At 37.3% G+C, this 16,057-nt stretch overlaps 1 protein-coding gene across 2 annotated transcripts in view; it reads right to left on the bottom strand.

The window, feature by feature from the left end:
* The window catches only part of SCYL2 (SCY1 like pseudokinase 2), a 64,506-nt gene that overhangs the window by 23,875 nt on the left and 24,574 nt on the right, over positions 1–16,057 (bottom strand). For both annotated transcript variants that reach the window (XM_008064687.2, XM_008064688.2), the window contains exons 3-8: positions 15,573–15,717; positions 5,396–5,545; positions 3,965–4,186; positions 3,188–3,304; positions 2,468–2,593; positions 1,365–1,541 (exon numbers count right to left, since the gene is read on the bottom strand). In XM_008064687.2, the coding sequence (XP_008062878.1) occupies positions 1,365–1,541; positions 2,468–2,593; positions 3,188–3,304; positions 3,965–4,186; positions 5,396–5,545; positions 15,573–15,717 (937 nt within the window). The remainder of the gene's footprint in view (positions 1–1,364; positions 1,542–2,467; positions 2,594–3,187; positions 3,305–3,964; positions 4,187–5,395; positions 5,546–15,572; positions 15,718–16,057) is intronic.

Here is a 16,057-nt window from a genome sequence, read left to right as displayed (position 1 = left end):
GAATGTAAGGAAAAATTCTAGGAGCCTGGCATGGTGACACATGCCTGCAGTCCCAGCTACGAGAGGCTGACGTAGGAGGATCACTGGAGCCAAGGAGTTCAAGTTCAGCCTGGGCAAAAAGTAGCAAGACAGCATCTCTAAAAAACATTATTTCTCAATTCTAGAAAAAATGCTTTTAACTGTCCCTGAATTTCTAGAAAAAAAAATGCTTTTAATTGTCCCTGTCATTTTTTTTTTTTTTTTACCCCATCTCTATATGCCTAAATTACAAGGAACATCCTGCTGCTTCTAATTCATGCAAAATGCTTAGTTTTGCCAAGGCTCAATTAAAAATATTCAGCAAGGATTTTTAGTTGGAAAACTAAGGGAAAAACGAATTATCACAGAATGGAGGCAAATAAGAATTCAGATGATAGATTCCTTAGCATACCACCTTGACTGACACATAGCTTAGGTTCAAACACGTGGCTCCAACATCTTTCTCTCCTGACACCCTGACTCTTAACCCTGCTTCAAAGCCTACACCTCCCTCGCCACCAGACTTCCTTCTGTTCCCCTTCTTTCAAGGGAAGGACTACAGAGTCACAAAACCATAAAATCAGATAGTTGATAGCTATTCAATAAGTTATTGCCATACAATGGCAGAAACATGTAATATTCACTATGTGCCGGAAGATTACATTTCATCTCAACAACCCCTAAATTTTAGAAATGAGGAGATAGAAACTTTAAGATTGTGACGACTCAAGTCACACTTGAAAATCTAAGACCGAATTCATACCCAGATGTGTAGCCCCACTGTTTTTAAATCCAAGACTGCCTCGCATCTGGCAAATAAATCTTGTAATAGAGTCTACATTAGAGATATTACTTTTTTCACTTACAATACACATACACATTATTTCCATGGTGCTGTAAGCATTTTTCTCTTCTAGTGAAAGTAGTTATTAGCAATAAAATAAAGAGAAACAACTGGCACAAAGCATCTACAAATTAACACTTAAGTAACAAAACAAAAACACTTAACAGGGTAGGAGAAAAATATTTTTTTCCAAACCTATAATTTCAATGAAGCATACATAAAATATATATAGTATTTAAAGAACAGTACAGCACATGCAAAATTTCAGTGCAACTTATTTTCGGAGACAGTAACTTATGGAGAACTGTGGACATTTACCTGCAAAGTGCAATTACAATTTTTTAAATGGTCCACTTCAGATACACACAAAATAGCTTTCTGACTCACGGGGAAAGAGTCTCATATACTTACTTCAGTTTTTAAAAGTCATATATTCATTCCTTTGGTTTTCAGTGATATCATCATGAGTAACAGATAAATATGCAAAATACCTACAACATACCTGGATTGGCTCCTGCTGCTTAAATACAGGGCCAAGTTCAGGCAGAATTAATCTGACATATTCTTCTTTGGTGCATTCCTCTGCAATCAGTAGAACATTGGGCAAAACAAAAGGTACCATGTCAGGATTTACAAATTCTGAAGTCAAACAAGGCAAAATTCTCTGCACAATGACACGCTGAAAGGCAAAAATGTTTTTATGAAAAACTGAAATGCATTTCAGGTCTTTAGTCATAACACTGAAGTCTAAAACCTCCAATCCTTTTAGGTAAGGTGACCATATAATTAATTATTGAAACTGGTACACTTTTAAGAGCAAAATGGGATGCTACTGCCAATTACACAGGACAAACAGCATGCCCTGGGAAGGTCATGGGTAAAAGACCACAAATGGTCTCCCTACTGTTAACAAACCTTCCCTATTTAGTCTTCACTGATATATGTGTTTCCTCTTAATTCCTTCATTACTCATCATCCATATCACACAACTGAAACACTGCCCTGTACTGTTAATTGTTGCTTCATGCATGTTAACTCTACCTACACTTACTATAGGGGCACTTACTATAAGAGTGACAATACTTCATGTTTTCTCTTTACTCTCCATAAGTAAAGGGCTAGACAGATAGTAGGTAACCAATGAATACCTGATAGGTTAAATGTTTTGCAACCAGGAATTACTAGTTTTCTAATTAGTGCCTTCTTTAGTATTTACCAACATTTTTAAGGATATATTACATTTATAATTTAATAAGTCAGAGATGGAGAGTTTAAAAAAATTGAAAGTCAATAGAAGTGTCCCTTTAACTGCTGGTGAGAGAATAAACTAAACAATGACAGCTCATGGACTTTTCTTCTGACATTTTAGGTCCAACTGCTGCCTTTGCACAGGTAATATCCTACCCTTCTAAATGTTTTTATCCTATTTGGTTTGGGACCATGCAAAAAAAGGTCTACTAAACTTGTGGCTTCGGTATGCAGCCCTTCAGTCATTTATTACCTCAAGCAAAAGTTCTATTATTTCCTTGGAAAAGTCATTGTAGTAAGTCAAAATAAACCTGAAATTCTAAAATCCTGACTGTAATAAGAAACTGAACAACAAACCTTGGGCAGTTTTGGTAGAACCTTCGGCAGTCCTTTGAAAAACTGTGATTTCTGAAGATTATCTCTTTGGAATAAGGTATCGAAATATTGCAGTGTTACTGCACCAACATCATCAAAGAAGGGAATCTAAAAATAAGAAAATAAAGTATTTTGATGTAAGCTAAAAGTCCTTCTCACATCTGAAACTGCCACAATATGGTAAAGAAAAAAAAATCAGAAATAGAAAATGCTAAAGACCACTTTAATAGAATTTCTGACTATAAAATCAGAATAATAAATTGGTTTTTCCTTTCAAGTTCAAACCCTCAGAATCCATACATGTGAGTTGGCTGGGTTGTAACTTTTTTTTTTTTACATGAATCCAAAATACTGAAAGATTAAACAGACTATCTTGAAGAAATAAAGAACATCAGTTATTTATTAAAATCCATGGTTGTATGAGTGAAACAGGGGACATGAGTTCTCTGGGAGTCCAGAAAGTCTACATGCTTAACTGTGACTGTTAAGACTGCTTATTCAAAATTTTCATTTCCTTTCAGAGTACTTACCTACATCAACTATTTAGCTGACCAAGATTAAAAGAAGTTGAATACTTAACGCATTTAAGAATGTAGATGCTATCTGGGAACTAACTGAACTAAGTTTTGCTTTAGAAAAGCTTAATCTACTTTAAATCATTTCTTGTCCTTACACCTAGGGCAGAAATGCATGTGTACTCACCTTTGTCATCTGATCTGCATCTGGCCTTACAGTTGGGGTAACATTTAACAGTAGTTTTACATGTTCACGGACTTCCTCAGGTATATTTGTAAGTGAACTAGATCCTAAACGACTCAACTATTCAAAAGAGTGATAACATTAAATATGAGTATAAAATATTCAAAAAGATATGCACTTTTATTAATAGTTTATTTAAGGAAACTTTGAAAAATTTACTCAATAAATTTGTAAATAGAATAACACTTATCTTTAATACTTGCAATTGTTTCTATTCCTAAAATTCCTAGAATGCCCGGTATTTATATTTACTTTAGCTAATGCCATAATTAAAATTATAGTGACAAACTTTAACTAGTCCTCTTTATTTATAGGAGTCTCACTAGTGGTGTGATCATAGCTTACTGCAGCCTCAAACTCTTGGGCTCAAGCAATCCTCTTGCCTCAGCCTCCCAAGTAACTGAAACTATAGATGAGTGCCACCATGCCTGGCTAAATGTTCTAATTTTTTGTAGAAATTGAGTCTCACTATATTTCCCAGGCTGGTCTCAAACTCCCGGGCTCAAGTAGTCCTCCCCACTTGGTTGCCCAAAGCACTGGGATTAAAGGCATAGGCCAACACGTGCAGCCTTAGAATTACTTATATTAAATTGATTTTATGCATACTTAAAATGAGACACTTATCTCATTTAGAGAATTTTCTGAACACATTTTAGGGGGAAAAAATTAAAGAAACATTTAATAAATTGTTAATGCCAGCAAATCTTTATGGGCAAATACCTGATCCAACTGCCTACTGAAACTCTTGTAAATATCTTGCTTGTTGACTTCAAATATAGGTTTCCCTTTATTAAATACAGCATATATAACAGTTCCTAAAGAATACATATCACTAGCTGCTTCACAGCTCACAGAAAGTATGTATTCAGGAGCCAGATATTCAGGATTTGGAAGACACAATGATGGTAAATTTGGGTCCCATTCTTTACAAGGAAACTTAGGCTGCAATAAGACAAAAATGAGATTACACAGATTAAATATTTTGAATTAAAGCAAACTATCAAGCAGTAGCAATCTATCTTTAAAAGTGTACTCAGTCATACAAGTAAAAATGCTACCACCACACCCTCAATCCTAAAATTCCCAAGTCCCCAAATCCGAAAAGTACATATGACAACTCTGAGAATAAGTTCAAAAAGACAAATTATCAATGTAAGATGCAGTATAAAACGTGTGAAGGTCTGGCTCATGTGTTGTGATACACAGGCTTCAAGTTTTATGGGCTCAGGTAGAAACTGTTGTTTGAAATTTGATCTTTCACTAACTAGCTATGTGATTTAGTCAAAAGGTTCAAAAGACTGTAGTAAGGATTAACCAGATGTGTGAAAGCTGGACCTAGCAGAATGCCTATATGTACTCAACCAATACTAATTCTTTCTGATTATCTTAATAATTGTTACTTAAATTCCAATCTATTTTAGGTCAAACCACGGTCCCTTTAACAACCACATATAATAAAAACTTAAAATATAGCATAAGGTGCCATATCACAAAGGGACTTCTATAAGGACACAATCAACAGAAAACATAATCGATCTAATGCAGTGTTTCTTTAAATACGTACAGGCAAGTATCCTAATCACCAAGAAACAGGTGCTTTGAAAGCAGAAAGACTAGGTTTAAATTCTGGCTCTACCACTCACCACCCACCTAAACTTACACAGGTTACTTTATTCTATGAGCATAATCACTCATCTGTATTATCCTTATATCCCACTGAGTTATTATGAGGATTAAATAAGGACAAAAGAAGTGTTTGGAAAAGTGTCTCAAGAGATGTTAGTTACTGCTATCATTGTTTCTGTTGCTATTACGCCCCCTAAAGAAGACTGTATGGGCCAATAAATAAGGGAAACGCTGCTGTGGATTCACCGTGTCGTGCTAGCATATTTGATGTTCTAAGGGGGAAAACCACTTAACCCAAGAGTCTCAAATTTATTTAACTCTGGCACCCTTTTTCAACTGACATTCACTAAGCTGAAGAATATTCTTAGGAGCAATGAACACGAGAAATTTTCTATAAAGCTGTAGATGTAAACATAACATAGCCTATTAATACGCACTTACAAGACTTATAAAATCTCTAGTCCCATTCGAGATACAATCACAAATTTCCCCTTTAAAAAATCAGAAAACTAAAACTTTCATTACTTCTTGTTCAGAAGGATTTGTTGATGATACACAAAAATCAAAACCCATTATTTTCCAGGCTCCACTTTTATTCAAAATTATATTTTCAGGAGTGACATTTCCATGAACCATTTTCACACTGCTATGCAAAAACGACAATCCTTCAGAAACCTGTATATGAAAAAAAAATTCGCATGAAATTAAACTCCTTTCAATTACAATAAAATATCTGATAAAAATCATAATTATTTCTGCTTTTCCCAGCAAGACTTTTACATGTCACCTAACAATCAAATTTCATCACAGATGCAAAAGTATAGATATTCTCAATTGTCAGGAAAATCTAAGCATTAGTGGGAAAAACCAGTTATAAAACCAGAGTACAACTATTTATTAAATTCCTTTTTATATGTACATAAGCAGAAGAAAAGATAAAGTACCCTCTTATGTCCAAAGTTATTCCATTCCAGAGTTTGAAAAGTGAAGGAATCTTTGATTCTTGAGCTATGGGCAGTGAATGGTAAGATTTTTACATACTTACACTTTATGTTGAAATTCAGTTTTTCTAAATAGTTTTGTATTCTGTTTTCAAATATTCCACTGATGTTCACTTATTCTCACATTAGATTAATATTGGTAAGTGTTACATTTGTACCTGAGATTACCAGGGAATGTGGCAACCAAAACTGAAGACTGGATTTCCATTTCCAAGAAGGAATAGATTTGGGCAAGCAAATGCTCCCTGACTTCCAAGACACCAGTCTCTGGTTTTCCTCAAACTTCATTGCTCATTGCTTTTTGGTCTCTTTTGTTGGTTCCTCCTCATCTCCCCAAACTCCTGGACTCAAGGTTTGGCCCTCTGCAGGTTCCCATTTACGCTCACTTTCCCAGTTCTCACAGTTTTAAGTCTCACCGATATGCTGATCATTCCCAGCAACTCCAGTCTGGACCTCTGTTCTGAAGTTCAGACTTTACTATCTGATTGCCTTCTTGCCTTCTTTTCCCTTAAATGTTTATAAGCATCTCAATGCTAGAGGATTCCAAAACTGAGTTTCACCCGGAATTAAATTCTCTCTTATTGGTAGTTTTTCCCATATCAGGTGGTAGCTACTTCACTTTTCCAATTGCTTAGGACAAAAGCCTTTAAGTTATCCTGCAATCCTCTATAGCAAATCCTGATAGCTCCACTGTCCAGATAGACTTAGAACTTGATCCTATCTCACCACCTTCCTTACCCTGGACCATCATTATCTCTGCCTGGATCACTTTAGCAGCTACCTATCTCATCTCCATGCTTCTTCCCTTGCCCTTTCTACACAGTTTCAGTCTCAGTACAACAACTAGAGTAATTCTGTTAAAACATAACCCAGACCATGTCACTTTCCAGCTCAAAATCCTCCAAATATCAACAGACCCCCAGCCATACTGTCTAAGAAAAAGAGAGTGAAAACCCAAATAAATACAATTAGAAACACAAAAGATGAAGTCACAACTGACCCAGAAGAAATTCATAGGATTATCAGAGATTACTATGCATACCTATACAGAAATAAACTCAAAAACCCAAAGGAAATAGAGAACTTTCTGACTTTATATAACCTTCCAAGGTTGAAACAAGAAGAAATTGAAGCCCTAAACAGGTCAATAACAACCCAGGAAATCAACTTTGTCATGAGAAATCTATCTACAAAAGAAAGCTCTGGACCAGATGGCTTTCTACAAAACATACAAAAACAAGCTGATCTTATTGAAAGTATTCCAGGCAATCGAGAAAGATGGACCTCTCTCCCAAATCATTCTACGAAGCCAACATCACAATGATACCCAAACCTGGCTAAGACCCATCAACAAAAGAGAATTGCATGGCAATATCCTTGATGAACATAGATACAAAAATTCTCAATAAGATCCTAGCAAACTGATCTAAAAACACATCTCAAAAATTGTCCACCAGCCGGGCTCGATGGCTCAGCCTGTAATCCCGCACCTTTGGGAAGTTGAGGTGAGCGGATTGCCTGAGCCCGCGGGTTCGAGACCCACCTGGGCAGCGAGACCTCATATCCCTCTACAATAAATCAAAAAACCAGCCGGGTGTGGTAGCGCATGCCTGTAATTCCGGCTACTTGAAAGGCTGAGGCAGAAGGATCACCGGAGCCCAGCAGGTCAAGGCTGCGGTGGCCGGGAGCGGCCACTGCACTCCAGTCTGGGCGACAGAGTGAGACTCCAACTAAAAAATAAAAATAAAAAATCATCCACCGTGACCAAGTAGGCTTCATTCCCAGGATGCAGGGCTGATTCAACATTCACAAGACCATAAACGTAATTCAATACATTAACATGTAAAAATGAGAACCACATGATTACAACATTAGACACAGAAAAAGCTTTCGACAAAATCCAGCATCCTTTCTTGATAAAAACCCTTGAACTTCTAGGCATTGAAGGAGCATTCATCAAAACAGTAAAAGCCATCTATGATAAACCCACAGTCAACATCTGACTCAGTGACAGAAGTTACAAGCACACCCCCTGAAAAGGGGAACAAGACAAGTTGCTCACTCTCAAACCTCATGTTCAACATAGTGTTGGAAGTCCTGGCTAGAGCAGTTAGGCAAGAGAAGGAAACTGGGGGGTATCCAAATAGAAAAGAAAGTTAAGTTATCCTTTGCAGATGATACGATTCTATACACTGAAAACCCAAGGGTTAGAGTTGATCATACTCAGTGATCTATCACAGAAACAAAAAACAGAGTACCATATGTCCTCACTCATAAGTGGACCTTGAACAATTATCATAATACTGTAAGAAAGGGATTGGCAGTGGTGGGAAACTGTCTGGGGCGGGGGGAGTGGCAGTTGAGGGAAACTGTTAGGGAAGGGAGGGGCACACCTCATCAACAAGGGCACCTGCATAATCAGCGTTTGCATACCTAACCCTGAATTTTACCCCACATCTTTATAAAAAAAAAAAGAAAGAAATAAAGAAAATCCAAGGGAGTCCGTCACAAGCCTCGGTGCATTGCTAAACAACTTTGATACAGTTTGAGGGTATGAAATCAACATGCAAAAGGCAGGGGCATTTCTATACACTAGTAACAAACAGAGAGAGAACCAAATGAAAAGCACAATCCCACTCACAACAGCAAAAGAAAGAAGGGGGGAGGGAGGGTCTTGCCATCTACCTAACCAGAAATGAAAGACCTTTACAAGAATTAAAAAACACAGCTCAAAAAAATCAAAGATGATACAGACAAATGAAAAAACATTCCATGCTCATGGATTGGAAGAATCAATATTATCAAGAAGTCCATCCTACCCAAGGCAACCTACAAATTCAACACAATGCCCATCAAAGTGCCAACATCATTCTTCTCAGACCTGGAAATGATAATACAGAAATTCATATGGAAACAAAAAAGAGTGTGAATAGCCAAAATAATCCTCAGCAAAAGGAACAAAGCAGGAGGTATCACACTTCCAGACTTTAAACTTCACGATAAGGCTACAAATAATCAAAACAGCCTGGTCCTGGCACAAGAATAAGCATATAGACCAATGGAACAGGACAGAGATTCCGGAAGCAAAAACTCGATCTCTCAACCAACTCATCTTTGACAAAGCCATCAGTAACAACCACTGGGGAGAGGAGACTTTATTTAGCAAATGATGCTGAGAAAACTGACTGACCAAATGCAGAAGAATGAAACAGGACTCCTACCTATTGCCATATTTTAAAAATTGACTCTAAATGGATCAAAGAGCTAAACATAAAACCTCAAACTATAAGAATCTTAGAAGAAAGCGCAGGAAACACCCTTATGCACATTGGAGCAGGCAACCAAATCTTGATCTAATCCTCAAAGTGTATGCCATAAAAGATAAGATAAACAAGTGGGACCTCATCAAACTTTTGCACAGCAAAAGAAACCATCAAGAAACCATCAAGAAACCGGGGAGACAACCCATAGAATGAGAAAAAAATACTTGCTAATTGTGTACTGCACAAAGGCCTAACATCCAGGATTTATAAGGAACTCAAGAAAGCCCAAAAAAACAAAAAACAAAAAGAAAAGGAAAAAACAAACCAGTTCTATTAAAAAATGGGGAGAGAGGACATGAAGAGACACTTCTCAAAAGAAGACATATGAGCAGCCAACAGACACATGAAAAAATGCTCAGCCTCACTAATTATCAGAGAAACGCAAACCAAAACCACACTGAGATATCACTTCACCCAGTAAGGATGGTCATCATTAATAAATCAAAAAACAACAGATGCTGGTGTATGTGTGGAGAAAAGGGAACACATTTACACTGTTGGCTGGAGTTCACATTAGTCCAACCTCTATGGAAACAGTGTGGCGATATCTAAAGGAACTAGAAAGTGACCTTCCCTACAATCCAGCAACCCCTTCTCCCAGGAATATACCCGGGGGAACACAAATCGTTCTTTAAAAAAAGACACCTGCAAACGCATGTTTACTGCCACGAAAGCAAATACATGGAACCAAACCTACTGCCCATGGAAAGCAGACTGGATAAAGAAAAGGTGGTACATAGACACAATGGAATATTACACAGCCATAAAGACAGACAGAATTATGGACTTCTCAGAAAATCGGATGGAGTTGGAGACAATCATTCTTAGGGCTCTATCACAGAAACAAAGAACCAAATACCACATGTTCTCACTCATAAATGAGACCTGAACATTAATCACAACAGCACAAGGGAGGAATCGACAGTTGTGGGCCACTGCCAGGAGAGCGAGGGAGGGTGGAGGGCACACAACAACATAAAGGGTGCCTAGTCCTAAACCAGGGGAAGTGAGGACCAGCTGGAGGCCCACACTTCACCTGCACACACTTGATTTATGTTCCTGAGCCTAACTTGTGCCCTACATCTTTATAATAAAATAAAGAAAAAGATGCAATCCCACTCCCCTCTCCCCGCCTAAAAAAAACCTCCAAAGGCTGTCCCTTTCTCTCAGAGTAAAATCCGAAGCATTTCTCCGGCTTCCAGGATCTGACAGGACCTGGCTCCCCATGGGTTCTATGGCCTTGCCTGCCACGACTCACTTTCTGCTTACTTCTCTCTACCCCTGTTCCTTGAGCAAGTCATGCATGATCCTATCTCAGGGGCTTTGTACTTGCCGTCCTCTCTGTCGAGATTCCCAGGTGTCTACATGGGCTGCTTCTTTGCCTTTTCTGGGTTTCTACTCAAATGTCCCCTCTTTAGTAAGATACTTCTTGGTTACCAAAGTCAAAAGTACAAGTCCCCTTTGTTTCTCCAAACCATCCCTCTTTCCCCTTCCCTTTTTTCTCCATAGCACTTAACGCAACTAAAATATTATACATTTACTCATTTTGCTTTCTTCTTACATGAGGATATAAATTCCAAAAAGCAGGAATTTTTCTGTTTTGTTCACTGCTATACTTCAGTACCCAGAACTGTGTAAGACATATGACTGCCCAACAAAAATTTACTTCAAAAGCGAATATGAGAATGAATACTCTAAAAATAAAAAAAAAATCCTGCTTACAGCATTCAACATAAGACAAGCCCCCAGTAAAGAGTGTTAAGAACTATTTTAGAAGAAATCTGGGTTTTTGTCCCTACTTCATCATTTACTAGCCTCATAACTTTGAGCAGGTCACTGAATATGCGTAGGTCCCAAACTGGAGTCTTTCAAATTATGGCATAAAAACAATTAATAAATGTCAGAAATAAATCAGACTACACCACTCCCAACCCTCATGCCCACGGTCCACCAGCAGGGTCTATTCTACCCCCACCAAGCTTCGCTCTGTTGTACCTCTAGTCCTTTTTATGATTTTTGACCAGGACTTTTGAACCACCGTTAATTATACTTTACAGCCAAGTACTATGTTAGGCATTAGTAAGTTTATGCATCTGATTCTGAAATCAACCCTATGTAGTAGAGATTATCTCCCATGCATTTTTCCTATCCCCGAATCCCATGCTTCTAAAATGATATGTCTAAAATGCCCAGGAGACCTGGTCATTCGCCCTGCTTAAAAGTCTTTACTACTCCCCATCAATAACAAAGCACTTTTCTATCTCTTTCAGTTTCACTTTTCACCACTTTGAGATGCAATCTGTCACTTTAATAGCCTGAATATTTATCTTCAGTGACTAGTAAAATAAGCAAATATTAGGAGCTTAGTATCTTCCAAATGAATGAATGTTCTTCTCTAGTTTCAACACATTTGAACTCATTTAATATTTACATTTTAAGTGTTTGTTCTCCAATATAACTTAGCAAATGTACAAAGTTTTTCAAATTTAGAAAAGTTTTCCTAACTTTATAAGGAAAAAAATTAATTGAATGCTTATTGTATATCTCATGCACTAATTTAGGTACTGTTTTTATATAATTAGCTAATCTCTGAAATAACTTTACGGTTGGGGAAAAAAGTTCAGATGCCTACTATAAAGCTATAGCAATCAAAACAGTGTGGTACTGGTATAAAGACAGATGAATGAAACAGAATTGGGAACTCAGAAATAAACCCTTGTCTATATGGTCAAATGATTTTCAACAAAGGTGCCAAGAGCATTCAATGGGAAAAGAACAGAATTTTCAACAAGCGATGTTGGGAAAACTGGCTGTCTACCTGCAAAAGAATGAAGATGGACCCTTACCTTGCATCATATATAAAAATTAACTAAAAAATGGATCTAAGACCTAAAACTATAAAGTTCTTAGACAAAACACAGAGTGGAAAAGCTTCATGACATGGACATAGTAACGACTTCTTGGATATAAAACCAAAAAGCACAGGCAACAACAAAAAAGTATGTAAATTGGACTATATCAAAATAAAAAAAACCCTCTGTGCATTAAAGAACACAACCAACCGAGTGAAAAGGCTACCTCTTGAATGAGAGAGAGCGCAAATCTCATATCTGATATGGTATTAATATACAAAATATATAAAGAACTCCTACAACTCAACACACACCCAAAAAACCTGTCAGAAATGGTCAAAGGACTTGAATAGACATTCCTCCAAAGAAGACAGATAGCAATAAGCACATGAAAAGATGCTCAAAGTCAATAATCATTAGAGAAATGCAAATCAAAATCAAAACCATAATGAGATATCATCTCACACCCATTAGGATGGCTACTATTTTTAAAAAGAGAAAAATAATAACGGTTGGCAAGGACAGGAAGAAATGAGAATCCCTGAGCACTGCTGGTGGGAATGTAGGCATTATGGAAAACTATGATGGCTCCTCAAAAAACTAAAAACAACTACCATATGATTCATCAATTCCACCTCTGGGTGTATACCCCAAAGAACTGAAAACAAGGTCTCTAGTAGATGTTTGTTTACCCACGTTCATAGCTGCATTATTTACAATAGCCAAAATGTGGAAGCAACTCAACCTGTCCATTGACAGAATGGACAGGTTGAGTTGCTTACAATGTGGTATAAACATATAACGGAATATTATTCAGTCTTAAGAAGGAAGGAAATTCGGACACATGCTACAACATGGAGGAACCTTGAGGACACTATGCTAAGTGGAATAAGCCAGCCACAAAAGGACACGCACTGTCTGACTCCACTTATGTGAAGGACCTAGAGAAGTCAAATTCACAGAGACAGGAAGTAAACTTGTGGTGTCCAGGGGTTAGAGGTAGGGGAGTTAGGAAGCAAGTTATTGTTTAATGAGCACAGTTTCAGTTTTGCAAAATGAAAATAGTTGTGGAGATGGATGGTGGTGATAGTCACACAAAATGCGAATGTACTTAATAGACTGAACTGTACACTTAAAAACAAGATGGTATTTTACCACAACTCCTTAAAAAATAGTTATGAGAATGACAAAATAAGCCAGAGACTGGAGAAAGTGTGGGCAAACTATGTATCTGACAAAGGACTCATGTCCCCATATATAAAGAAATCTCAAAGCTCAATAGTAAGGAAAAAAAGCTATTCAAAAAATGGGCAAAGTATCTGAACATTTTACCAAAAAAGGTATTCAGTTGGTAAAGAAGCATATGAAAAGTTGCTAGACACTATCATTAACCAGAAAATACAAATTAAAACCACAATGAGATACCATCACACATCTATTAGAATAGCTAAAATTAAAAGGACCAAACCTACCAAGTTTTAGCAAAGATATGAAAAAAAATGGAACTCTTGTAAGTGGCTCATAGGAATGTAAAATGGTACAACCACTTTGGGGAAAAGTGTCATTTTGTTTAAAAAAAAAAAAAAAGTGAAATATACATTAGACCATTTGACCTAGCTATTTCACTCCAATGTTCTTATTTAACCAAGAGAAATGTAAGCATATGTCCATACAAAAACCCGCACATAAATGTTCATACATTTATTTGCAATAGTCAAAAAGTAGAAACAACCAAAAAAACTATCAACAGGTAAATGGATAAACAAACTATGGCATATCCCACAGTGAACTACTTACTCAGCAGGTTAAAAAAAAAAGAATGAACTATTAATACAAGGGACCCCCCAAAGACATAATCTACTGATAAAAGATGTGTATTCGTTCTTACATTTTTTTTTTTTTTGAGTCGGAGTCTCACTCTGTCACCCAGACTGGAGTGCAGTGGCCGCTGCCGGCCACCGCAGCCTCGACCCACTGGGCTCCGGTGATCCTTCCACCTCAGTCTTCCAAGTAGCTGGAACTACAGGCACGCGCTACCACGCCCGGCTAATTTTTGATTGATTGTAGAGATGAGGTCTCGCCAAGTTGCCCAGGCGGGTCTCGAACCCGCGGGCTCAGGCAGTCCACTCACCTCAGCTTCCCAAGGGGCGGGATTACAGGCTGAGCCACCAAGCCCGGCTTCGTTCTTACATTTTTAAACTTCAAGCACCTTTGAAGTACTTTGTTTGATGCGATACACCGATTGAAATGTTTCCACTGCTTAAAACAGTTTTTGAACTCATCAATTTTGAGGCCTTTCAGTGCTTCTGCCATTTTTTGTTTCATGTTTCCCTTTGAGGATTTTTTTTTTAGTCAGGGAAACAAACAAAAAAAATTCACTCAGGGTGAGGTCGGGTAAATAGGGAGGACAGGGCATGGGGGTCATGCCACGTTTGGTCAAAAACTGCTGAACATTCAGGATTGTTTGGGCAGGTGCGCTTGTAAATCACCCATCATGAAATGGGCAAATGCAAGAATTTCCAAAATAAAATTCACTGAAGCCAAACACAGCCTCTCACAACACTGCTAGCTGGTTTAGTGATGCCGATGGGTTCCTAGAATACTTACCTAGAAGGAAAGCCTGTACTACAAGGGGCCTGGCCTCCAAAGATAATTCTGGTTTTTTGGGGTCTTCTCCACATACATACAATGTGAATGAATCTCAAAACAATTAGGTTGGTTGAAAGAAGCCACACCAAAAAAGAATATGTAGCATATGACTACATCTATAAATTTTTAAAAATCCACATCAATCCATAGTGACAGAAAGCAGGTCAGTGACTTCCTGAGACCAGGATGGAGAGAACATGAGCAGCAGGAGGGAAGGAGGAAAAGGGACAGAGGAGGTTCTGGGGTGACGGGATTATGCATGTCTCACTTGTGGCGATGGTATCACAGGCATGTATGTGTCAAACTTATAAAAGTGTACACTTTCAATATGTGCTGCTTACTGCAAGTCAATTATATCTTAATAACGCTATTAAAAAATAATAAAGAAAAGAGCCTTTACCCCAAGGAACTTAGAAGTTGCCATATAAATTTACTCCATGGAGCTGAAGATATAATTTTGGTAAGCAGGGAAAAAAAAAATCTGAAAAAAATGGGCATATATGAAAAGCCTAACAATACCTTCATACCTACTAAATAAGTTCCTTAAAGTTTCTATTTTTATTAAACACTTTTTTATATTAATTTAATATTTTGTCTACGAAATGCATTCACGTGGTTTAAAATTCAAGGAACCCATTCCATCCACCAGCCAGCAAGTGCCTTTCCCAAAGGTTACTGATTTTATCAGTCTCATGTATTTAAGATTTATTTAAGCCTAACAATAAACGGCAGAAAAGACTTCTAAAACAGAAATAATTTTAAATTGCTGACAAGAACCAAAAATTGACATGAAGTAGTCCACGGCAACTAAGTTTGAAATACCAAAAACAATTCTAAAGGGAAAAACGATTTTTAAAGGTTGAATGAAGATACATACCTGAAGCAAACCATATTTGGTTTCTACGTCATAAAGTTTATAATCCTTAATGTCTGGAGAGACAGGGGAAGGTAAGTTTTCCCAGTTACCGAGAACATTGGCTAAACTGGCAAAAACTGGTTCTGTGCAAAATGCCAAGCAATCTCTGTTTTAAAAAGAAAAAGTTATTTATTACCACTTTTTTTAACACATTATCAAAACCAAATATGCATAAAATATAAGTTCCTAATGAACTATCAACAAGAAAGTAGACTATTTTTAGATTTTGTTAGTTTCAGCATAAATATAATACACTTAAACCAACAAAAAGACTATCAATAGGAGGCTTTGTGTTATATGAATGATACTGGATAAATCATTCAGTCTTTGAAACTAAGTGTTGTAACACTTGTGATACATTATTTTTAAATTTAAGAAGTAAACAAAGTCGGGCTCGGTGGCTCAGCCTGTAATCCCTTGCCTTTGGGAGGCTGAGGTGAGTGGAT

This window comes from Carlito syrichta, unplaced genomic scaffold, assembly GCF_000164805.1.
Source record: "Carlito syrichta isolate Samal-C Ts95f unplaced genomic scaffold, Tarsius_syrichta-2.0.1 Scaffold307930, whole genome shotgun sequence".
NCBI classification, from domain to species: Eukaryota; Metazoa; Chordata; class Mammalia; order Primates; family Tarsiidae; genus Carlito; species Carlito syrichta.
The sequence above is the reverse complement of the archived record's forward strand: the minus strand, read 5'-3'. Positions and strand labels throughout refer to the sequence as shown.